This window comes from Zalophus californianus, chromosome 7 (genome assembly GCF_009762305.2).
Source record: "Zalophus californianus isolate mZalCal1 chromosome 7, mZalCal1.pri.v2, whole genome shotgun sequence".
Classification (NCBI taxonomy): Eukaryota; Metazoa; Chordata; class Mammalia; order Carnivora; family Otariidae; genus Zalophus; species Zalophus californianus.
Window position 1 is genome coordinate 106,494,169 of NC_045601.1, and position 24,889 is coordinate 106,519,057.

At 51.5% G+C, this 24,889-nt stretch overlaps 1 protein-coding gene across 4 annotated transcripts; it reads left to right on the forward strand.

Moving 5' to 3' along the window:
* Nucleotides 1–11,460: 11,460 nt before the first annotated feature.
* AARS2 (alanyl-tRNA synthetase 2, mitochondrial) lies at nucleotides 11,461–23,841 on the forward strand. Of its 4 annotated transcripts, none has more exons than XM_027604002.2 (22): nucleotides 11,461–11,750; nucleotides 12,551–12,742; nucleotides 13,272–13,417; nucleotides 13,634–13,801; nucleotides 14,561–14,705; nucleotides 16,790–16,935; nucleotides 17,159–17,267; nucleotides 17,624–17,662; nucleotides 17,763–17,874; nucleotides 18,336–18,469; nucleotides 18,908–19,052; nucleotides 19,297–19,469; nucleotides 19,591–19,704; nucleotides 19,794–19,934; nucleotides 20,562–20,699; nucleotides 20,855–20,964; nucleotides 21,119–21,227; nucleotides 21,508–21,630; nucleotides 21,863–21,973; nucleotides 22,532–22,615; nucleotides 22,735–22,845; nucleotides 23,261–23,841. In XM_027604002.2, exons 1-22 carry the CDS (start codon nucleotides 11,508–11,510, stop codon nucleotides 23,423–23,425), a joined length of 2,958 nt encoding a protein of 985 aa, XP_027459803.2. In that variant the 5' UTR covers nucleotides 11,461–11,507; the 3' UTR covers nucleotides 23,426–23,841. The 4 variants fall into 4 exon arrangements, with proteins under 4 accessions (XP_027459803.2, XP_027459805.2, XP_027459804.2 ...); XM_027604004.2 differs by having other exon boundaries at nucleotides 14,693–14,705; XM_027604003.2 differs by lacking the exon at nucleotides 17,624–17,662.
* The last annotated feature ends 1,048 nt before the right edge of the window (nucleotides 23,842–24,889 follow it).

The window sequence follows — 24,889 nt, forward strand, 5'->3', positions numbered from 1 at the left end:
ATGCTGCCCAAGTGGTCAGCTGAATTGTAGTAGCTCACATTGCTAATCTTGGCTCTCTTGAGCTTTAAGCGCCTAAGACAATAGGAAAACCAGTAAGTAATAGATGTAATCTCCTTGTCCAAGGACATTCAAAGGGAGATTCTAATTGCCCTCCTTCTTTCCCACTCTCCATACCTGGGCCCCTTGATCGTTTTACTCTTTCCTGTCCCACCCCAGCACCCAGGTGCCTCGAGGGTCCTGGTTCCAGGCCAGTTGGTCCCCCCCAGTTTCCCCCTGAGGCCTCTGCACTGTTGGAGGGGTCCTCTCAGCCTCTCGGGGCCCCATTCACTAAAGGACTCTCACTCCTTCGCAAGAAACCTTCCCCAAGACAAATAACCTTTTCCCCCAAGAAAAGATCACGACAACTTCAAATACAAAGAGATACTCATATCGACTTCAAATACAAAGAGATTCTACAATTGTTAACATTTGTCTGTATGTGCCCTATCCCCATACCACACATCTATCACATCCATCAATGAATCCATTCTATTTCTGATGCAATTCAAAGTTGCAAATATCAGGACACTCCACTCCACTCCTAAACACTTTGGCAGGCTTACCATAAACTAGACTGTCTTTGTTTAGGGTTTTTTCTAAAGCCTTTTCTACCCCTTACTCTTGCTATCAAAAATAGTTCATGAGCTGCACTTCTTTGGTGTGAACTACATTGTTATAATTCCATTTTAACTTCTCCATTGGCTTTTTCTTTTTGATACCTTCTCTTCTTTTCTTTTCTTTGTAATATTTTATTTATTTATTTGAAAGAGAGTGAGAGAGAGAGCAGGAGCAGTGGGGGAGAGGGAGAAGCAAGCTCCCCACTGAGCAGGGAGCCTGATGGAACTGGATCCCAGGCCCCTGGGATCATGGCCTGAACCGAAGGCAGATGCTTAACGGACTGAGCCACCCAGGCGTCCCCTCCACTGGCTTTTTATCTATACTTTGTTACGTTATTCTTTTTTTTTATTGAAGTGAAATTTACATCACATAAAGTTAACCCATTTAAAATGTTCACTTCAGTGACATTTAATGCATTCACAATGTTGCAGGACCACAATTTCTATCCAGTTCTAAAACATTTCCATCTTCCCAAAATAAAACTCCATACCCATGAGGCAGTCATTCCCTATTCTCCCCTTCCTCAGCACCTGGCTACCACCAGTCTGCATTGTCTCTCTGGATTTGCCTACCATGAACATTGCATATAAAAGGAATCATACAGTATGTGGCCCTTTGTGTTTGGCTTCTTTCAATTAGCATAACGTTTTCCAGGATCATCCACATGGTATCTTGTATCAGTACTTCATTTCTTTTTAAGGCAGAGTCATAATTCCATTGTATGTATACACCACATTTTGTTTATCTATTCCTCCCCTGATGAACATTTGGATTGTTTTCACCTTTTGGCTATTGTGAATAATGCTACGCATTGCATTATTTTTGAGTGTTGGCTCTGCAACAGCCATTATTAAGCATTTTGGTTTCAGGACCGCTTTACACTCCTAAAAAGTACTGAAGAGGGCGCCTGGGTGGCTCAGTTGGTTAAGCGACTGCCTTCGGCTCAGGTCATGATCCTGGAGTCCCGGGATCGAGTCCCACAGCGGGCTCCCTGCTCAGCGGGGAGTCTGCTTCTCCCTCTGACCCTCTTCCCTCTCGTGCTCTCTATCTCTCATTCTCTCTCTCTCAAATAAATAAATAAAATCTTTAAAAAAAAAAAAAAAAAGTACTGAAGATCCCCAAAGACCTTTTACGGGGGACAGACATAGATATACAGACATATGAAATTAAACTGAAAAATTTTAAAATATTTAAATATTTTCATGTTAACATGTTTTTATGAAAAAATATATTTTTAAAATATATTTTAGGGGCGCCTGGGTGGCTCAGTTGTTAAGCGTCTGCCTTCGGCTCAGGTCATGGTCCCCGGGTCCTGGGATCGAGCCCCACATCGGGGGCTCCCTGCTCACCAGGAAGCCTGCTTGTCCCTCTCCCACTCCCCCTGCAGGAAGCCTGCTTCTCCCTCTCCCACTCCCCCTGCTTGTGCTTCCTCTCTCGCTGTCTGTCTCTCTGTCAAATAAATAAATAAAATCTTAAAAAAAAAAAAGAAGAAGAAGAATGCAGCCTTATAAACATAGCTTGTTGGAAAAAGGAGGACCCCGCAGCCCTCCTGAATGAGTTTCCGGGATCCCCCAAAGTCTTTGAATCACACTTAAAGAACTGTGGCTCTAAGGATTTTAATATATATCCTTAACTATCCAGAGTCCACCTAGGGTGAATATTATTCTGCTCCTTAGAAAATGTAAGAACTTTGCAACTGTATCGTTCCACTACCACGCCCATCCTTTATGTTATAACCATATGTATGACATATATATTACATAACATAATGGGACAGGAGCAATAAATGGAATGACACAATTACAAAATTATTTTGCTTTAAATGGCTAAATGTTTTTTTAAATAAATTGAAAAAAAAAGATGGGCTTTTATATTTATCCATAGTTATCAATCCCGGTGTTCCTCCTTTACCTAAAGACTCAACTTCCCATCAGGGAGTATTCCCCTTCAGCCAGAAGAATTTCCTTGCGGTGCTGTCTAATGATGATAAGCTCTCCTCCTTTTTATCTGAAATTGTATTTTGTCTTCATTCTTCAAAGATAATATACTATCACTTTAACATAACTTTTAAATGTTACAGGCTAAGAGTCTCTTGTCCCTTTTCTCCACCTTAAAAAAAAAAACAAAGCTTCCAGGGACGACTGGGTGGCTCAGTTAGGCATCTGCCTTTGGCTGGGGTCATGCTCTCAGGGTCCTGGGATCAGACTCAGGCTAGGGTGGGGCTCCTTGCTCAGCGGGAAGCCTGCTTCTCCCTCTCCCTCTGCCTCTCCCCCTGCATGTGTGCATGCTCTCTCTCTCTCTCTCTTTCTCTCAAATAAATAGAATCTTTAAAAAATAACAACAAGCTTCCAAAGGAAGAAGAGAGGGAGGAGTCACATATATATATATATCATGTTTTTGTTTAAGGTTTGTCTTTCAAGACTGGGGAAATAATGCCAACTAAAGCTATTGGTTGAGATGAGCGCCTGTACAGATAGGGTTTAGAACTCAAATACTGAACAAAGTATAGGCCTTGAACCAGTTCCCCGCAAACACCTTACTCGTGTCTGCCCCCCTCCCTCCATCACACTCAGCAGAACCCCAGCCCTAATTATGCCCAATGATCCATCTGCTCTGGGCTTGCACCTGAGCAGCTAAGCATAGACGGAGAAAATCTCACTGTGTTGACCAGTCTCAGTTTAAATCCATGACCTCAAATCTCTCTCTCTCTTTTTTTAAGGTTTGTTTATTTATTTGTGAGAGAGAGTGCATACTCCCAAGCGTGCTTGAGGGGAGGGGAAGAGGGAGAAAGAATCCTCAAGCAGACTCCTCTGCCTGCTGAGTGTGGAACCCCATGCGGGGCTCAACTGCAGGACCCTGAAATCATGACCTGATCTGAAACCAAGAGCCGGACGCCCAACTAACTGAGCCACCCAGGCACCCCCAAATCTTTCTGTTTTTATTAAGGTATAATTGACATGTGACATTGTGTTAGCTTCACGTGTACAACATAATGATTCCAATATCTGTATACATTGAGATATTTATATACATGATCACCAACAATAAATCTAGTCACCATCTGTGACCCTAGAGTCACAAAAAAGTTATTTTTACCTTAAATCTTATATGGGCAGCCAATAGTGTCAGCTAATCTACTACACTTTCCTAAATCTCCTTCAAGGAGATTTTCAAGGCAGGGGCACCTGGGTGGCTCAGTGGGTTAAGCGTCTGCCTTTGGCTCAGGGTCCTGGGATCGAGCCCTGCATCAAGCCCCGCATCTGGCCCTCCTGGCCCCCACTCCTGCTAGGTGTGTACTCTCTCTCTCTCCCTCTCTCAAATAAATGAAATCTTCAAAAAAAAAAAAAAAAAAGAATCAAATGCATGTTTGTTTTTTTAAAGGAGCTTTTTTTCAAGGCAGCAATTTCATCTCCTCACTTACTACATGTTCACTAAGGAAGGAGACGCAGGAGGATGAGTCTTCCCTCGCTTTCCCAGCCCTACCTCCACCGACCTACTGGCATCGGTACCCAGACCTCTGTTCCTGAGTATAATAGAAGGAGTGTCACAGCTCCTGGCTGTGGCCTATGTCTCCCCTTTGTAGTGAGGTTTTCAATCTCCTCAAATACTTAAAAACTTTGCTGCTGCAATAATCCTCTCATTCTCTGGCTTTATCGGTTTCTTCTCTCTATTGGATCATATCCATCTGCACACAAACAAGCCTTAATGTGGCTGTTCTCACAAAGAAAGAAACATGGTCTCTTGAGCCCACAGCCACTTCCAGCCTCGACTTTTTTTTTCTGCTTCTCTTCCCTGCCAATTTCCTACAGAATTGCCTGTATTTCCTGGGTCCGCCTTCTCACCCCACCACTCTCACCGCCTCGGCCTTTCCTTCCCACCCGTCCACTGAACCTTCTCCAGTCTCGCTCAGTCTGCTGGTCAGGTCTCCACTGCCCAACCCTCAGCAGCACTCGATACAACTGGCCACTCCCACCTTCTTGAACATCATCTCCTCTGTTTGAGGCTTCGGCGTGGCCACCCTTTTTCTTGTTTTCCTCCTGACCCCAGTGTCTTCTCAAGCTTCCCTGCAGGACTCTCCTCTTCCAGCTCCCCAGGACGCAGCTGAGGACAGACCCTCTCTGCTTCTCCTTCATCTCGCTCTTCCGTCAGGTGATCTTATCTCATCCAGGACCACCGATGTACTAGTGACTCCCAAATCTATAGCTGCAGCTCTGACTTGCCTCTGCACTCCAGACTTTTATACCCATTGAGTGACATGTCCACTAAGATGTCTGAACTTAAACTTAATATGCCCAAAGCAAACTCTTGTTTTCCCTTCCACAGACCGGCTCCTTCTGCAAGCTTCCCTGTGCCAGTGAATGGCACCCACCACGCGCCCAGTTCCTCAGGTCATAAACTTAGAACTGAGTCTCTTCCCTCCTTCCCTGCATCCCCTCCATTAGCATATATAGCTGTCTCTACATATAGCCTGAATCCAAGCACTTCTTGTCTCTGCTGCTTCAGTCTTGTCCAGCACCTCTCTCCTGAAAAACAACATCCTGATAGGCATTTCTGCCTCCCCTTCCTGCTCTCATAGTCCATCCTCTCACAATGGAATGCTCTTTCAAAACCTTAAATCAGGTCATGTCACTTCTGTGCTTAAAACCTTCTAATGGAGGGGCACCTGGGTGGCTCAGTTGGTTAAGCCTCTGACTCTTGATTTCACCTCAGGTCATGATCTCAGGGTGAGATGGAGTCCTGCATCAGACTCGGCGCTGGGTGTGGAGCCTGCTTCAGATTCTCTCTCTCCCTCTCTCCCTCGTTCCTCCCCTCCCCTGCTCACTCTCCCTTAAAAAAACAAAACAAAACAAAACAAAAAACCCTCTGATGGAACATTTTATCTGTAAATAGATATTCTTCCTATTTCTGTCCTCCATAGAAACCTAGAAACAATGACCAACCCAGTAGCAATGAGCATCCCTAGCAGCCAGTTTGTAGTCTGGAAATATCATTTCCTACTAAAAGTAACCAGGGCTTTTGGAAACAGCAGTTTCCAAGTCTAAGACAAGAAATGTACAATGGGAGCCAGAAATATCTTGTCATAACAGGAAGCAAGAAACCTATCAATGACTACCAGGGTCATGACAAAAGGACTTGGAAGTCAAATCAAAGGGGTTCCCACTGAGGAAAGATGGAACAATCTGAGTTTTAACCGAGATAATAATTGCAAAGGAATGAAACCATCAAATATGCTGCAGTTCATGAGTTCATAATTATATAATTATTCATAATTATACTGAATTTTTAATATAATAAAAAGTCACCTTTGAAGGGTGATAGGAAATAAATTCATTATCTTAAACACTGATAACTCAATGGGGAAAAATCAAGCACCTATCCTGCCTTTTCTACATTAACTGTACCACTGGTGAAAAAAAAAGATTAGAGGAAGCATCTCTTTTTAGAAAGATTCCAACTAATAAATGAAAAAGAGATGACAGAATGTGAATATCACCATGTTGCTCCGTTCAGTGAATTAACAGATATAGACATCTTCTATATGTCGCTCTGAAGATCATAGATAGATAACCAGACATCAGTGTGCCCTCTGGTGAAAGAGTATACCAGGTAGAGTCTCGCCAAAGGGATCCAAACCTGTGTCTGATTACCATTCTGGATCCACGTGCTAACTGGATTAAAATAAGAGAGGGCAGAAGAACATGTTAAACGAGTTGAACATTGAATATGCAGTCAGCAAAAACAGACTGAAAAATTCTACACACTGTAAGAAAAAGAAGGAGATTAGGAGGGAATCCACAAATAAAAAAGACTGAAAATGCATTTCAAGTAAGCTTTTTAAAATACATCTAAGGATGTGATACATCTAAGGGGTGATAAAACTATAAAGATACCCCAAATCGTGATTACTATGAAAGTCAGGGTAGTGGTCACCTTTGGAAGGAGGAAGGTGGTTGGGGAGGGGGAGAGTCCAGAGAGGGCTCCTGGGGTTCCTGCAAAGTTCTATTTTGCGATCTGGATTGTGGACACAAAGATGTATGCCTTCTAATAATTAAGCTATACATTTGGTTTGGTTGACTTTTCTACATCTGTGTTTTATTATGTGATTTAGGGAAAAAAAATAGTAAAAAGAAAAACCACCTCTAACACAGGGGTTGGGCTTTTTGTTATTTTATTTAGATCTTCCTGGCCAAGAGGCAACTCGAAAATAGGTAGGTACTTATATATAACCATTTAAAATGTAATCACTTTCAAAATGCATAAGGACAAACGCGGTCATTGAGACCCTGAGGGTCCACTAATTGCTGAATTCCCGATCCCAGGAGGCTTCCATCTGTGGAGCCCCGCCACCCGTGTCCCCATGCCCTCGCTCGGTTCCGCTCGGTTCCGCTCGGCTCCCATCCCCCGCCGCCGCTCCCCTCAATCTCCGCGTCTCTTAGCAACAGGAGGACGCAGACGCCACCCTCACGTGGACCCGAGCTGGAGCGGGTGAGAGCGAGCACGCATGCGCACGAGGAGCTCCTGGCTCCACCCACTCGCTCAGAGAGAAAGGGGAGAGGCCCGGGAGCACCCAAACCCTATGACCTCGCCCTAAGCAAAAGTCTGTGTCCCGATTCTTCCCACGAGTCCTCTACCACAGTCTTGTCACTCAAGGTATGGTCTAGTAGGCTAGGAGCAGCAGCAGCTTCACCTAGGAGCCTGCTAGGTATACAGAATTTCGAGCTGACCCAGACCTACTGAATCAGTGTTTGCATTTTTAACAAGATCCCAGGAAGTCCCTATGCATACTGAAGTTTGACAAATGTTGCTTTCAAAATCCAGATAAGGCAAAGCTATAAAGAAATAAATAAAACTAGGAATACCTCTTATAGGTTGAACTTTTAACCTCGACACTAAAATACAGCTTTTATGATAAGGGAAGTTCCCAAAGCTGAGTTCCCTGTGCTCAGTAAGGGTAAAAATTCCCTTGTGTCTTCTCTGACCATCAGTCCCGGACAGAATGCATCACTGACCTCAGGTTCCTGCTCTCAAAGCCAATGGGGAAATCAGGAAGGACCATTTCCATTTCCAGAGTAAGGGTGTTGCTTCTCATGAATAAGGTGAAAAGAGAAGGCACAAAGAATGGATGCCTTGGACCTGCCAAAGTAAGTAAGTCAAACAACACAAGGGCAATCCCAGACCCAGGGAAGGCAGTGCCCAAACCCAGCTGAACAGCTCCCAGGAAACAGACTCAATTTGGATCTTAAACCCCAAAATGAAATTCTTTTTAAGATTTTTTTTAAGATTTTATTTATTTATTTATTTATTTGAAAGAGAGAGACATAACGAGAGAGGGAACATGAGCAGGGGGAGTAGGAGAGGGAGAAGCAGGCCTCCCGCCAAGCAGGGAGCCTGATGCAGGGCTCAATCCCAGGACCCCAAGATCATGACCCGAGCCGAAGGCAGACACCCAAAGACTGAGCCACCCAGGCGCCCCTCTTTTTAAGATTTTTATTTATTTTTTTGAGAGAGAGAACACAAACGGGGAGGAGCAGAGGGAGAGGGAGAAGCAGACTCCCCACTGAGCAGGGGAGCCCGATGAGGGGCTCGATCCCAGGACCCCAAGATCATGACCTGAGCCAAAGGCAGATGCTTAAGAACTGAGCCACCCAGGTGCCCCCCAAAATGAAATTCTTACAAATACAAAGGCATAAGTACTTCGGAGAGAATTTCCCAGGTCGGTAACTTCCCAGTCTGGTGAGTTCTCTCCACACATACCTATCTTGAGAAGCTGCGGACCTTAAGCTTCACTTCCTCATCCGAGGACAGTGGTAAATCAGAATAGATACATCACAATCCTAAAAGAACCACTTGGCTTCCCTGGGGAAAAAAAGAGACTGACTTACCAGAGAATACCACATTTAAAGAAAAGAAAATGATCATCTTTTAATGGCAGGGACAAAATAGTAAGATGGAGGAAAAACCCTTCTTCAAACAGAGAACTCAAGAAATGAATTTCTAAAAGTCCACAACACAAGCTATAATATGGATGAACCTTGAAAACATTATGCTAACTAAGCCAGGTACAAAAGACCATATATTATGTGATTCCATTTATATGAAATGTTCAGAATAGGCAAATCTACAAAGAGAAAGTAGATTAGTAGTTGTCTAGGGATGAGAGGGCTGGGGGTGGTTAACGGCTAAAGGGCATGAGGTTTCTTTTGGGGCAATGAAAGTGTTGTGAAAGTGATTATGGTAACAGATAAGGACTCTGTGAATGTACTGAAAGTCACTGAATTGTACATGTAAAATGGGTGAATTGTAGGGTATGTGAATTATATTTCAGTAAAGCTGTTTGGAAAAAAAATGCATGGCTCCACACTATTTCCATGTTAGTCTAAAAACAAAAAGTTCCTGGGGCGCCTAGGTGGCTGTGGGTTAAGTGTCCGACTCTTGGTTTTGGCTCCAGGCGTGATCTCAGGGTCATGAGATCAAGCTCCGGGTCAGGCTCTGCGCTCTGCATGGAGTCAGCTTGAGATTCTTTCCCTCTCCCTCCCACTCTCCCTCTGCTCCTCCCCCTGCCTTGCTCATGCTCTCTCTTTAAAATAAATAAAATCTTTAAAAACACAGAGTTCCTACTTTAATATAAAAAGTTTCTGAAAAAAAATCTGAAAAAGAAAGTTGACATCAGTATTGGTTAGAGGCCCCAGCTAGGTTTCTCTAGCAAAACACTCCCATCTCAGTTTGGGGAAGAATTTCACAGTCTTGTCTCAAGATCATCAATCTCACAGAAATCCCCATCTGGCTTTGGGTTCCTGTTCCAAAAACACTGGAAAAACCGTAACAGGCAAAACACACTTTCAAAACAACTCTTTTAATTTACGTGGGCAAGGGAAAAAACAGAGGATCATGGGATAGATGCTATGTGCTCTGTCAGAATACAAAGTTGACAATTCACCATTGCTATAGAAACTCAAGTCCAAAAAAGAATACACATTTCCCAAGGAAACCATGTTTCAGAAGTCCTTAAATAACATAACTCATAAAGAATGATCAAAAGAGCCCACGCGGATGGCTGAGGCCTTGCAGGTGAACACACTGATTTCAGCTCTGCTGCCCCTGTTGGGCTTTAACCTTGGCGATGTCTCTTCTTAACCTGCTTAAATTTCCCAAACCAAGAGCAGAGGTTATCATGAGAAGCCCCATGAGGACCTGGGTTGTACCCACAAGGGCCTGTGTTGGCATCACGGTCACACCTGTCACCATGGAGAAAAAGACAGAAGCAGGACGTGGAGCAGATATCTCTCTTACCCTAATGTAAAGCATATAAAACCCTAGGGCACTGGGAAGCTGAGAGAGAGAGAAATCTCTGCAGCTGTTGGTCAGCAGCTTCATCTTGCCCTGACAACCTGGATTCTCTCTAATTCCCAGGCAAATTTAAAGACCAAATGTTATTAAGCAATTAATAATGGAGCAGATGCTGTTTGGCTTCAGTCTCCACTAGACTCCTGTTCCAAAGGGCCTGCTTTGGTCCCTAAGAAAAAAAACGGTCATTTCCAATGCCAAGGGCAAAGGGCATTGTCTAGAACAGTGCCTGGCACATAGTTGATAATCGATATATATTTTTTAAAAAGATTTTATTTAAGAGAGAGAGTGAGAGAGAAGGAGCAGGGGGAGGGGGAGGGAGAAGCAGCCACCCCACTAAGTAGGGACCCCCCCGACACACACACACACACACACAGGACTCCATCACAGGACCCCGGGGATCACGACCTGCGCGGAAGGCAGATGCTTAATCAACTGAGCCACCCAGGTGCCCCTCAATATATATTTATTGAATGCTTCTTGAATGAATGCTGATATTACCTCTCTTGGCACTCTGCGTTCTTCCCTCAGCCTGGAAACACAAACACACACACGCACACACCAATGAAGTTGAATCCATGCCTGCTCACTGCAACTCCAATTTTAACCCTGCAAAATTAATAAACATAACAATTACTACTACAGTATAGATTTCTGGAGAGCAAGGATTTTTGTTAAAGTTGTAACTAATATACCTTAAGGGCCTAAAACAATGCCTGGCACTAGTAGGCTCTAAATGAATATTTGTGTGTTTTGGGGTTTTTTTTAAAGATTTTATTTATTTGGGCGCCTGGGTGGTTCAGTCGTTAAGCGTCTGCCTTCAGCTCAGGTCATGATCCCAAGGTCCTGGGATCGAGGCCCGCATCGGGCTCCCTGCTCTGAGGGAAGCCTGCTTCTCCCTCTCCCACTCCCCCTGCTTGTGTTCCCTCTCTCGCTGTGTCTCTGTCAAATAAATAAAATCTTTTTGTTTTGTTTTTAAAGATTTATCTGTCAAATAAAACCTTTTTGTTTTGTTTTTAAAGATTTATTTGTCAAATAAATAAAATCTTTTTGTTTTGTTTAAATCCTTTTGTTTTGTTTTTAAAGATTTATTTGGCAGAGAGAGACACAGAGAGGGAACACAAGCAGGGGGAGTGCGAGAGGGAGAAGCAGGCTTCCCGCCGAGCAGGGAGCCCGATGCGGGGCTCGATCCCAGAACCCCGGGATCATGACCTGAGCCGAAGGCAGACCTTTAACGACTGAGCCACCCAGGCGCCCCCTAAATGAATATTTGTTTAATGATGAAAGAATTAAGGGCCTACTGCGTGCCAGGCAGCTGTGCTAGGCCAGCTGGCCTTACTCCTGCTGAAGTCCCCTCTTCCCACTCACTCTACCCGGACGATAGAGGCTGCCTTCAGTCCTCCCACCGCCAGGGGCCGCTGTAGGAAACGCGCGGCTGCCTTTCCACGTCACCTTCTATCCCCGCGGTGCCCTTTGACCCCGTGAAGTCACTGCCCCGAGTTAAGATGGCGGTATCGATGGCAGCTGCCGCCGGGCGACTGAGGCGGGCCATTCGAAGGTCGCCCCCATGGGGGAGCCCCAGCCGTCGGCCTTTCTCATCCGAGCCCCCTCCAGCCCAGGCCACGATCGTGCGCGACGCCTTCCTGAACTTCTTTCGGGACCGCCATGGCCACCGGCTAGTGCCGTCCGCTTCCGTGCGGCCGCGCGGCGACCCCAGTTTGCTTTTCGTCAATGCGGGCATGAACCAGGTGGGGGCTGAGCCACTCTGATCGGGGGCGGAGTTTGTGATTTTTTTGCAGGGAGAAAGGCGCCGCGGGATTGGGCAAAAGAAGCGAGGGGCGGAGCTCATGCCCTCTGGGGAAAGGGCAGTTCGTGGTTAGGCTGTTTGCGGGCACCTGTTTGGGCTTGGGGAAGGCTGCACTTGGGAACTTAAGGGTTTGGATTGAGTTTTAGGTCCAGGAATGGAGGGTGTGGAGTTTTATGGGGGAAGAGTGGTGGAGAAAGTCTGGCTTCATTTATTCATGCTTTAAATAAAGATAACTGATTCATTAAATAAATGTTTATTGAGTACTCAGTATGGCTAGACTGTGTTCTCTAAGCTTTTGACTTTGAGCACCACTTACTCTCTAGATTTGTCTTCATCTGTAAAATGGGCGAGGAGGGGGGAGTAGATTAACCTTAAAGGCTGTTAAATGCTGACTTTGTGAGACATGCCCTGTGGTCTCGGATTTATACCCAGAGGTTATTGGGTGTGGTTTGAAGAAGCTGAAATGGAGGATGAAGCCAATCAGTGCCGTTTCCAGCCACCAACACATTCCTCCTCCTTTTACCTTGCCTAATTTACTAGCAGAGCGTCTCTGTTTCATGATTTATTGACCCATTGTCTGCTCCACACACACCAGAGATAGGTGCCCCCAGGCTCCCAGATTGCCCCATTGGCCATGCACGGCACTCTCAGGGGCACAGTCAGCCTTCAGTCTGAACACCCCACTCCCCACCTCTCCCTTCTACTGAGGGAATGAGAACTGGGACCTTCATGCGTTTCCAGTTCAAGCCAATCTTCCTGGGCACTGTGAATCCGCGAAGCGAGATGGCAGGCTTCCGACGTGTGGCCAACAGCCAGAAATGTGTGAGGGCTGGAGGACGCCACAGCGACCTGGAGGATGTGGGCCGAGACCTTTCCCATCATACCTTCTTCGAGATGCTCGGCAACTGGGCTTTTGGGGGTGAATATTTTAAGGTAAGTCTCCAGGAAGCCCTGGAGTTAAGAAAGCGTCAGTGGTCAACCAAGAAGGGGCTCAAGATTAGTCCTGTCTCCATTCCTAGTGTCTGTGTAGACAGGACTCATAGTGGACACAGAGGGAAAGTGCTAGGTGAACATGTATGGTATGAATGTGTTTCACTTCCCTAATTGGACTGTAAGCTCCTTGAGGGCCAGGACTGTGCTTCTTGCCTAATGGCTAATCAGTAACTGTATGAATAAATGGTCAGGCAGAAACGCTAAAATGCAGGAGTTAGAAATCAGCCTGGGTTAGGGTGGAAAGACAATTTCATGGAGAGGAGGGGACTTGAAATAAAGGATTTAGAAGAGGGGGAGGAGAAAAAAAAACTCAAGCAGAAATGGTAATGGTTTGTTCTCGAAATGAGGTGGGCAGTGGAATTTTGTCTTAAGTTGAGGGCTGAAACTCAATGTGGCTTGATTGGCGCTTCAGTGGGGCCCTCTTCTCACCCATTTTCCTCCTCCCACCCCATGTGGGTTTCCCCTGCAGGAGGAGGCTTGCAGCATGGCCTGGGAACTGCTGACTCAGGTCTATGGGATCCCTCAGGACAGGCTCTGGGTCTCCTACTTTGGTGGTGACCCCAAGGCAGGATTGGACCCAGACCTGGAGAGCAGGGACATCTGGCTCCGCTTAGGGTAAGTCTGCCTCAGCCCATTATGTCCGTTTCTGGAGGGCAAGAGGACCGGCAAATAGTACCAGCATCAGTCCTCAGAATCTCGGTGTATCCTAGGAGACTGGGGTCAGCCCCGTTTCCGCTCTTGCTGAGCTTGCTGGAGAGGCTCTCATGGCCGAGAGGGTTCTGGCTCCCAGGCTTGTCTGTCTCCCCACCACTCGCCTGGCTTTCTCCTCAGGGTGCCTGCCAGCCATGTGCTTTCCTTTGGACCCCAAGAGAACTTCTGGGAGATGGGGGACACTGGCCCTTGTGGGCCCTGTACCGAGATCCACTATGACCTCGCTGGTAGGGTGGGAGCCCCCCAGCTGGTGGAGCTTTGGAATCTGGTCTTCATTCAACACAACAGGTAATAGGGTGCTAAAGCAGGAGGAACATCCCTGGCCAGAATTGGAGAAGGTAGCAGTCAGGAGACTTTGATCCATTTCTTATAAAAAACAAACACTTAAATGGTGTTTACTGTGTGCCAGGCACATTTCTGAATACTTTCCACATAATAACTGATTTAACCCTAGTCTGTGCTCTTAACAGTTTGTATTTATTTACTTATTTAGAGAGTGTGAGGGCACACAGGAGCGGGGGTGGTGGGGGGAATGGTACAGAGGGAGAGAGAGAGAATCCCAAGCAGGCCCCCATGCTCAGCACGGAACCCAGTGCAGGGCCTGATAACACGACCCTGACCTCATGACCGGAGCTGAAACCGAGAGTCAGATGCCCAACTGACTATGCTTATAACAGTTTAAACTAGTCACTGCTGCTCTCAGGCCTTTGCTCTTTGATCACATGATGAAGCTGAGCTTCGTGATCCCTAAGATTTTCTTCCAGCCTTGACCTGTCTTTTCCTCAGGGCAAAGAATTCTGTCCCAGAAAGGGGATGTGTGGGTCCACGCAAGGGCCCAGGTAGTGGTGAGGGTGGAGATCACCCTTTATGAGAAAGTACATACAGGAACCAAGGCCATTGCTGTCTGCCTTTGGTGGGGAGGGGTGGATACTGCCTTCTGGTTCCTCCCACTGTCAGCCCCCTCCTCATTCCTCCCCTGCACTTGGGCATCTGCCTCACCCCTGTAATCCTGTGTGGGGCCTCACCTTGCACACCTTCCCTGGCCAGAGAGGCAGATGGAAGCCTGCGGCCCCTGCCCCAGCGGCATGTGGACACAGGAATGGGCCTGGAAAGGCTGGTGGCTGTGCTGCAGGGCGCACGCTCCACCTACGACACTGACCTCTTCTCCCCGCTGCTCAGTGCCATACACCAGGTGAGCCTGCCTCTTCCCTTCCAGAAGCTATTGCTTTCCATTTTTGTTGAGAATTCTGCATGTACCTGCATGTGGAAACAGTGATCAACCAAGGATACCAAGGTCAAACATGAGGCTAGGGTTCATGTTTATTACCTGATAATTGCCCCTAACTCCTTCCTTCCTTCATTTATTCAAAAAATATGTTTTGAGTGCCTACTTTGGGTGAAGTCCTTTGTGCTTGATACAGGAGAACAGCAGTAAACAGAAAAGAGATGGTGGAGATTACATTGTAGCCTAAGAGATAAATAATAAGTAAATGTATTAAAGAACAAGATGGCAGATTTGAACAAGATTGCAGATTGTGACCAGGCAGTAAACATGGTGGGTGATAGTAACTAGGAGAGGACTTGGGTACAGAGGAATCTTAGACCAAGTATTTGGGGAAGGCTCACCAAGCACATGATCTCTGAGCTGGAACCTGAAAGAGGAGGAGGCAGCCCCAGGAAGCTCATTCCAGGTAGAGGGGACAGCAGATACCAAGGCCCTGAGGCAGGAAAGGAATACAAAGGTAGCCAGCTAGCTAAAGAAGAATCACATGGGATATAGCTGGAGAATGTGTCCCTGAGATTTCGCTGTGTAACAAACCACCAAACACTTTGTAGTTTAAATAACAGTGAGTTATTTAGCGTATGAGTCTGTGAGCCAGCAATGTTGGCTGGGCTTTATTGGGTCATTTTTTTGGTTTTCTTGAGTTCATTCATACATCTGTAGTCAGCTGCTAGGCAGTTCTACTTCTGAGGATGGGCTGGCTGGCTAGCTGTTTGGGTCGCTGGGAGTGACCATGCTGTGTCAAGCAGCAGGCTAGCTGGGGCTTGTTCACATCACATCACAGCTCAGCAAGGTTCTAAGAAGGAGAGCAGAAGCACACGAGGCCTCTCGAGGCCTAGGCTCAGAGCAGTGTCATCTCCGCCTCATTTTGTTGGCCAAAGCAAGTCACAAGGCTAGCCCACATTCAAGGGGTAGAGAAATAGATTCTACCCCTGGATGGGAAGCAGCTGTGGTCACGTTGTAAAGTGGCATGCACACAGAAAAGGAAAGGATTGTGGCCATTTTTGCAAACTGTCTACCATACAAAGGAAGGCAGAAGTCAACCTTGTGGGGCCTTGAAGTCCAAAGTGGCGCTTTTCTAAGTGTGGTGAGAAGTGTTCTGAGATGGGGAGGGCCGTGATCTGATTGACACTTTTAAAGGCCACTCTTGTTACTGTGTGGAGGAAGGGCTGGAGGGAGACCTGAGAAGAAGCTAAGAAACCAGCTGGGAGGCTATTTCATCATCCGTGGAAGAGACAACAGGGCCTGGCTTAGACTGGTAGCAGTGGAAGTGGAGAAGAGTAATTGATCTGAAAGATCTCACAGACAGAGGAACAGAAGGCCCCAGTGATCGATAGGATGGGGAAGGGAAATAAAAGTCAAGGCCTGCTCTCTAGTTTTTGACTCGAGCAATGTGGTGAGTGGCAGGACTGTTCATGGGGAGGGGGAGGCTCTGGGAAGAGACAGGTGTGGAGCTCTAGGTGTGGAACTGGATGAACCGGGCATGTGCTTTGGAGCACTTACATGTAGGCACAGCTTACACCCTCCCCCCGCCGCCCCCCCATAGAGGCTGGAGGAGTGGGTGTGGGCAGCGGAGAGCACCTGGGGTCAGATGGGCCAGCCTCAGATCTCAGATCTGCTCTGATGTGTTGCATGGCCTTGTGGCACTCAGCTAGCTCCTCTGGGCCTCCGTTTCCTTTTAAAAGCGAGGCTAGTAATACCTCCCAGAGCAGGATGTTTTGGATATTAGACAATGCATCCTTCAACCACCCACGCCATTCTGATAGCAGAAATTCAGTACGTGATCACAGCTGCGATCATAGTTAATGCTGAATGTGGCCCCAGGAGGGCAGGGCCTGGCTCCCTTTCATGTTGGAAGCTTCTCCAGCTAGGACGGTCCAGATGTAGTCGGCTTTAGGGGTGAGGACAGATGCTCTAGGGCTGATGAAGAGCACCCCACCTGGGCCACGTCAGGCAGGGCCAGCAGCCATGTCTCCTTGTCTCCCACTTGCCAGGGTTGCAGGGCACCCCCTTACTTGGGCCGGGTAGGAGCAGCAGACGAGGGGCGCACAGACATGGCATACCGCGTGGTGGCCGATCACATCCGCACGCTCAGTGTCTGCATCGCTGATGGCGTCTACCCTGGAATGTCGGGCGCCCCGTGAGTCTGGAAGGGCTACAGAGAGAGGCAGGGGCTGCTGGGGGGTTGCAGAGGAGAGGAAGGAAGGGGATAGAGAGGTGGGTTGGGTTGAGATGGCAGGAGGAGTGGGAAAAGGGCAAGGGCTCCGGGATGAGAGCACACACCCTGGACCTTGCCCTCCCCACTCTCCATACTGCTGACCAAGGGTGACTGGGGGTTCATAGCTGGCCTCTGAACCCCCTAGGCTGGTTCTTCGTCGGATCCTCCGTCGAGCTGTGCGATTCTCTACAGAGGTGTTGCGGGCACCGCCTGGCTTCCTAGGCAGCCTGGTTCCTATAGTGGTGGAGACCCTGGTGAGGGCAGAGCTACCTCTTCTGGGCCTCCCTGGGTGCTCGGGAAGCTTGCAGCTGAGCCCAGACAGTGCCCCCAGCCTAGGTTCCCCACCCTAAACGTCCAGTCCGGGTCCTGTGGGGCTGAGAAAGCTGGGATTGCCTACGAGAAGCAGGGAGCCCTCAGGAGGTCTCCTTGCCTGAAGGCTGAGCCTTTAAGTTTGGGACCCCCTTCTGCCTGTATTCCCTATTTGGGTCCATTCCCCATCCATTGGCCTGAGCTGAGCTTCCAAGGCAGGTGTCCTCAGGGAGGCCCAGGGTGGGGAGGTGCAGAGTGGGTAGGTTGCCTTTCACACTTCTCAGCCATCTACCTCCCTCAGGGGGATGCTTATCCAGAACTACAGAAGAACTCAGCCCAGGTACTGGCTTCAGATGGGGAGGGAGGAGCCGACGAGACAGGTGGAGAGCGGCTGTCCTTCGGAGGAGGCCTAGCTCCAGTCCTGCCCTGCCCCCGTTCAGATAACCAACCTGGTGTCAGAGGATGAGGCAGCCTTCCTGGCCTCCCTGCAGCGGGGTCGGCGGATCATCGATCGGACCCTGAGGCGCCTGGGGCCTTCTGAACTGTTCCCTGGTGAGTGAGGTGCCTAGCCAAGGTGTGAGGGCCTCACTTAGGTGAGCCAGGGCAGGCCTATGCCTAGCATCCACACCCTCCTCCCCCCATGTCCCTCTCCCTGCACTGTCTCCAGCACCCAGACCTCTCTGTAGCTGGACACCACCCTGCTTCTCCCCACTTCCCCACTTCCCAGCTGGCCCTGCCTCCAGTCCTTGCTTTCAAAGGCTGGCTTCATGCCTAGAATGAGCTTCCCTTCGCCTCTGAAATGACAGATGACAAAGGAGTACCCTATAGCCTTAGAGCTTGAAGCCTAACCCCTCTCCTGGACCCACCTGATGTAGGGAGGGGACACTTGTGCTTGGCATCCGGTGGCTTCTGTGTGCTTAGAAAAGCCCTGGCCCTTATTTCTCCCCCATTCCTTCCTCTTCGGTCTATCCTGCCCCTCCCCCGTGAACACCCTTTGTCTTCCTTCCTCAAAGCTGAAGTGGCCTGGTCCTTATCACTGTCTGGGAACCTGGGGCTCCCCCTGGACCTGCTGGAGTTGATGCTGGAGGAGAAAGGGGTGCAGCTGGACTCGGCTGGGCTGGCACGGCTGGCCCAGGAGGAGGCCCAGGTACAGGCTGGGGCACCCCCGCCCAGGGTTCTGTTGGGACAGCCCCTTCCCCAGCCCTGAGTTCCTGGGGGAGGAGCTGCAACTATTAAGGGCAACAGGAGGCTGAGGTAGGGTCTGTCCCCGAGGCCTGGAGAGAACACTAGTGCAGTGGGCTAAGCCAGAGCAGAAGGTGAGAGGCCAACGCAGCGTCCTAGAGAGGGGACCTCCAAGGGCAGCAGTGGGTGAGGGGTGGGAGGGAGGCCTGACCTCGAGACCCTGCCTGTTGGGTGGTTCACTGGCCAGCCCAGGGTCTCTAGCAGCCAGCCAAGCCCTGACGGCTTATTCCCAAGGGGAGGGCAGGGTGCACATAGCTGTGTGGCAGGGACAGGGCTCTGGGGAGGCTCAGGTCCCATCGCACCGTACACATGCCCCTTCCATGCGCATGTGCCCATCCCGCAGCACGGGTCACGGCAGGCCGAGCCCATTCAGGAGCAGGGACTGCAGCTGAATGTCCACGCACTGGGGGAGCTGCAGCGCCGAGGGGTGCCCCCAACTGACGACAGTCCCAAGTACAGCTACTCCCTGCGACCCAGCGGGGGTTATGGTGAGAGGCTGGACCGAGGCTGGTGGCCACAGGTGTACGTGGGGGTGATAGGGAGGGATGTCTGTCTGCAATGGGCGCTCCCAGCTCTGGGCATTCCCTGGGGTAGCCCCCAGGGGTCGCTGTGGCGCCTGAAAGTGCCCCGTCCTCCCCAGCCCCGTGCCTGCTGCCTTCAAGTAAGGCACAGACCCACACCCGGGGCCCCACAGCCCTGCCTAGCACTGATAACCATGCTTCTCCCTGGCAGAGTTCAGCACCTGTGAGGCCCAGGTGCTCCAGCTGTATGCAGAGGACGGGACAGCCGTGGCCTCTGTGGGGAAGGGCCAGCGCTGTGGCCTCCTCTTGGACAAAACCAACTTCTATGCTGAACAGGGGGGTCAGGCTTCAGACCGAGGCTACCTGGTGCGGGTGGGCCAGGAGGTGAGCCCCCATACACACACACAAGTTAATTTCTGCCCATGGCGGGCCTGAGCTGGGAAGGGAGCCAAGGGGAGGGAAGAGCTACGTCACTCCAGTGCCTTGGCCCCCCGCCCTTCCCCAGGATGTGCTGTTCCCAGTGGCCCGGGCCCAGGTCTGTGGAGGCTTCATCCTACACGAGGCCGTGGCCCCTGAGGGCCTGAAGGTGGGGGACCAGGTGCAGCTACACGTGGATGAGGTAAGGACCGCACCCCTGATACTCAGGATATCCTGCAGCCTCTGGGCTCTCCCCACACCCCAGGCTCCTGGGTGACAACAGTGTTTCAGGCCTGGCGTCTAGGCTGTATGGAGAAGCACACAGCCACCCACCTGCTCAGCTGGGCGCTGCGGCAGGCCCTGGGCCCTGGCACGGAGCAGCGAGGTTCCTGTCTCAGTCCCGAGCACCTGCGCTTTGACGTGGCCACCCAGGTGAGCGGGGCACGGAGAGGCTTCAGGTGAGCCGGCAGGCTTACAGAGAGGTGGTCAGGTGGCAGGGGGGTTTGGCCAGTCCTAGGACCCGGGCCCCCTGTCCCTCATTCACTGTGAGGCCGTGGCTCTTGCCCTCAGGCTCCTTGTGCACTGGGGAGGGGGTGGGCGGCCAGACAGTGTCCAGAGCCCTCCTTCCACCTCCAGCCACCCAGCTTCCTTGTTGCTGCTGTCACGCAAGCCCTCCTTGCTCCAACTGAGCTGCCCTCCCTTCCCTGCCACCCTGGCTCCCTTTCCTCCCCGCGCCACGGGCTCCGCCCTTGCTCCCGCATCCGCCCATCCCGGGTTTCTCTTCCGTTGGGCCACCCCTTGTTGTGAGCTCCCTCGGTACAGAAGAGCGTGTTCGTTTCTTCATCAACTTTTAGTGCCTAATGAAAGGCCTGCAGTTGCCAGCAGGCCCCGCTAAGGAAAAGAATTGTCTGCTCCACCAAGGTTGAGTGAGCACCGCTATGTGCCAGCCACTGCTTTGGCACCTGAGGATAGTCCGTGAACATTTACTGCCTCTTACCGCATCAGTTAGAGGCATGGAACTGACCTGTCAGTCTGTCCATTTTCTCCCCACCCCACCAGGCTCCACTGACCCCAGAACAGCTCCGGGCAGTGGAAGGCACTGTGCAAGACGCCGTGGGGCAGGACGAGCCAGTGTACATGGAGGACGTGGCCCTGGCATGCACTGCCCGTGTCCCTGGCCTGCGCTCTCTGGATGAGGTGAGTTGGGGACCCCCCCTTGGTGAAGATCACCTGCCCCCTGACACACACACACACACACACACACACACACACACTCACACTCACACACACACACACACCAGTGCACGCACGCGCGCGCGCTGGTTAACAGACTTGTCCCCGTACACCCTCAGGTATACCCAGACCCTGTGCGGGTGGTGTCAGTGGGGGTGCCTGTGGCCCGTGCGCTGGACCCAGGCTCCCGAGCTGCACTGCAGACCTCTGTGGAGCTGTGCTGTGGGACGTGAGTCACTCTTGCCTGCCTCTCCTGACCCGGGGCCCGCGGATCCTCACCCTTCTTTAGTGTCTGGAGCCATCAGCCCCTGGTTCGGAGCTTCGGCTGCTCTTTCCTATCCCAGCGTTCCCACTGACTTCCCTGTCCCTCCCTCTGCCCTCAGGCACCTTCTGCGCACAGGGGCTATAGGGGACCTGGTCATCGTTGCAGAGCGCCAGCTCACCAAGGGCACCACCCGCCTGCTGGCCGTCACTGGGGAGCAGGCCCAGCAGGTTGGCGTGCCAGCAGGGTCCAGGAGGCCGCTGGATTGGGGGGGGCACACAGTTGACACTCTCAGGCTAGGGGACACCAGCAGCAGAAGCAGTGTCTGCACAGGTGTGCGGATGGGGCCGTGCCAGCTGCTGGCCCCTGGCGTGATTATCTGCTGCCTTGATTGGTCCTGATGGTTCAGTATTTCTAGTTTGGCCCCGACTAGCAATAGGTTGAGAGCCCCTGTGCTGGGGAGGCGAAAGTAAGCCGAGCAGCCCCGAGCATCCTGTTCCATCTCCTCAGGCCCGAGAGGTGGGCCAGAGCCTGGCCCAGGAGGTCGAAGCTGCCACAGAGCGGCTGAGTCGGGGCAGCCAGGATGTGGTGGCGGCTCAGAGACTCTCCAAGGACATGGGACGACTTATTGATGTGAGGGTCACCCCTACCACAGAGCTGCTCCCCACCCTCTCCTGGTCCTCTTCCCCTCCCCGTGCCTCCCCAGACCCTTCCTGTCACTCCCCAGGCTTCCTGCTGGACTCCAGCTGGCCTCGATGTTGGTCTGCAGGGGGTGGGGGTGGGGGGGGTGATGTCTTCCCCCCCTCCCCCCGCCTCAGAGTCCGTGGCCCAGGGAAGGGCCTGGCTCATAGGCTTCTGGCGGTAGGCGGTGGACACGGCCGTGATGCCCCAGTGGCAGCGGCGGGAACTGCAGGCCGCACTGAAGGTGCTGCAGCGGCGTGCCAACACGGCCGTCCGGAAGCTGGAGCTGGGCCAGGTAAGAGGAGGTTCAGCTGACAGCCAGCAAGGGTCAGAGACGCTGCAGCACGCACACCGAGAAGCTTCCGGGCCTCGTGTGGCGGGGGGCAGCTCCTCCCTCCCCCGCCAGCTGGGCACCATCACCAGGCCATCCCCCCACTTCCCTCTCTGCCAAACTGTGCCTCTCCTTCACCTCCCAAGTCTGGCTCAGACTCTCCCTCCAGGAAGCCGACTGACTTGATAAGGCCATTCAGCCTGCATTACTCCTTGACTTTGGATCCGGCTTCTTCCCCCCCCGCACCCCCCAGCCTCGGTTCGTCCATCTGGGCTCCAGCCTTAGGCCCTCACCTTCAATGGCCTATTTGTGGGGGCCTGGAGCTGTGGCGAAAGGGGAAGAGGTGGGGGGTGGGGAGAGGGAGGACACAGGCCATTCGAGGCAGAGCCACTCGCACTTCTGCTCAAAGCCGAAGATCTTGGCTGGGGGTGGGGATTTCTGGACTGGGGCTCAGTGTGGAGGGGGGGGCCCCGTTGCCTTCCCGCCTGATGCCCCTGCCGTCCTTCCTGCCTCCACCCCCAGGCTACACAGAAAACCCAGGAGCTGCTGCAGCGGCACTCACAGGGGCCCCTGATTGTGGACACAGTTGCTGCCGAGTCCCTCTCAGTGAGTTCTGGGGCTGGGGGGGGGGGTGGCCCCAGGGTCCGGGAGGAGGAGAGTCCTGAGTGGGAGGCAGCTGGGAATCCAGAGAACGGCAGGGTCACCATCTGCCCTCCCTTGCGCAGGTGTTGGTGAAAGTGGTGCGGCAGCTGTGTGAGCGGGTGCCTGGCACCTCTGTGCTCCTCCTCAGCCCCCAGCCACTGGGGCGCGTGCTGTGTGCCTGTCAGGTGACCCAGGTGAGGGACGGAGGAGAGCAACCCCCCCCCTGCCCCCCGCCACCCATTCCGGTCTAGCTCTCTGGTTCCACGCCTTTGACTGCTCCAAGGCAGGGTAGAGGGTATCAATGGGGATACCCCAGAACGGGGATAGGGCCATCTCTTAGCCCTAACCACACCCCCCGACCAGAGAAGGCATCATGAGCTCCCCTAATTACCACCACCCTCCCTCCAGGCCACACATCCCTTGCAAACAAGTAGCAGACATTCATTAACCTCCATCCACATTCCCAGCCCAGTGCTCTCCCATCTCCTTACTTGATTCCCCTACCATGTACCCAGCTAATCACCATGATGCCACTCTTGAGGGCAGGGGGAGTGGATGGTGGTGGGCAGGGCTGCCCTGCATCCCTGCCGCTTCTGTTTCTGTCCCCAGAGTGCCACGCCAGCCTTCACAGCAGAGGCCTGGGCACTGGCAGTATGCAGCCACATGGGGGGCAAGGCCTGGGGCTCTCAGGTGGTCGCCCAGGGCACCGGAACCACTGCTGACCTGGAAGCTGCCCTCAGTACAGCACGAGCCTATGCCCTCGACCAACTCTGACCCGGCTCACCCAGGGACTCGCATAGACTAAACAGACAGCCGACGGACCCATGACAGGAGCCCTGAAGGAGCCAGCAGAACCTCCCCGGAGGCTGAAGCAAAGGACTGAAGGCTGGAGGCCAAGCAGCTAAGCCCAGGAGGGCCACCTTGGGCTAGGCCCCGTGCGGACACGAGATAGGGCTACAGGAGGCAGGAGTGGACCCAGAGACATACTCCCCTCTCACTGGATGAATGTGGAGCCACGGACTGTCTCGGCTGTGATTGCTCATTAAAAAGTATTTCACCTGGGAGGCTTAGTCGGTTAAGCATCTGCCTTCAGCTCAGGTCATGATCCCAGGGTCCTGGGATCGAGCCCCGCAGGGAGCCTGCTTCTCCCTCTGCCTCTCTTTCTGCCTCTCCCCCTGCTTGTGCTCTCTCTCTCTCTCTCTGTGTCAATAAATAAATTTTTTTCTTTAAAAAGAAAAAGAAGTATTTCACCGAGGCTAGAAAGCTCCAGGAGGTGTTTTGCTTAAAAAGGAGCAGCTTTCCCCACCCAGCATCCACATCAGAACCATCCTCCTCGCCTCTGTTGCTCAGTGGGCTTTCCAAAGCCAGCCTGTTCTCGGTGCCCACCAGGGCCTCCCTGGCCACCAAGAGCCAGACGTGCCCTAGGAAAGTCATGACAACAGGGCAGATCCTCTCCGGTGCCACTTGTTTCAGTAACAGCGGCTTTTCATAAGGGCCCCGTCGATGAAATGAGCAACGGGTAACTGGTCAGTTGCTGAGAATGCGGCAAGAACCAAAGGCCTAAAACTTGCACTTGTGGAGCTTGCTGCTAGTGGGGAAATACGCAATAAAGAGAAGGAAGCGGATGTAAGGCAAGGATGAGGTCTGCAGAGAAAGTGGGACAGGGATCCGGAGGGTGGGTGACTGTTGTTTCACGGGGAGGTGGCACCTGAGGGGAGGGTGTGAGCCACAAGGTTATCTGAGAGAGGAGTGGCACAGCCAGGGCAGGGGCCCTGCAGGGGAGGTGAGCGGGCACAGGGAGCTGCGAGAGTGCAGGGGGCCAGAGACACCTGACTCTTAAAGACAAGTTGCACAGCACCTGCCCCAAACCTGAGCTGAAGCTAAAGCTGAGAAATGGCAGCTCAGAGTGGGAGGAAGCCCTCCTTCTCTACCAGAATGAATGCACTTAGCACCCACCCAGGCTCGGGAGCTCCACCTCTGTTCCCAGATCTCCGTTGCTAGAGGAGGGAAAGGACCTCAGGGGACCCATCTCCAAGTCAAAGGCTCCCTGGTGACCAAGTTCTGGGGCTGTTTCGTTAAAATTATAAGCGCAGAGCGTGGCTTCTGACACGATTTCTCATTCTAATTGCACCGGTGAAAGGGCTTGCAAGGGGACTAGTCCCTGCCTGCATGGGATGCCGGGAATTCTGCAGGGCCGGACTGCTTGCTCAGCCCTGTGGGCTTACAAAACTGTACTTC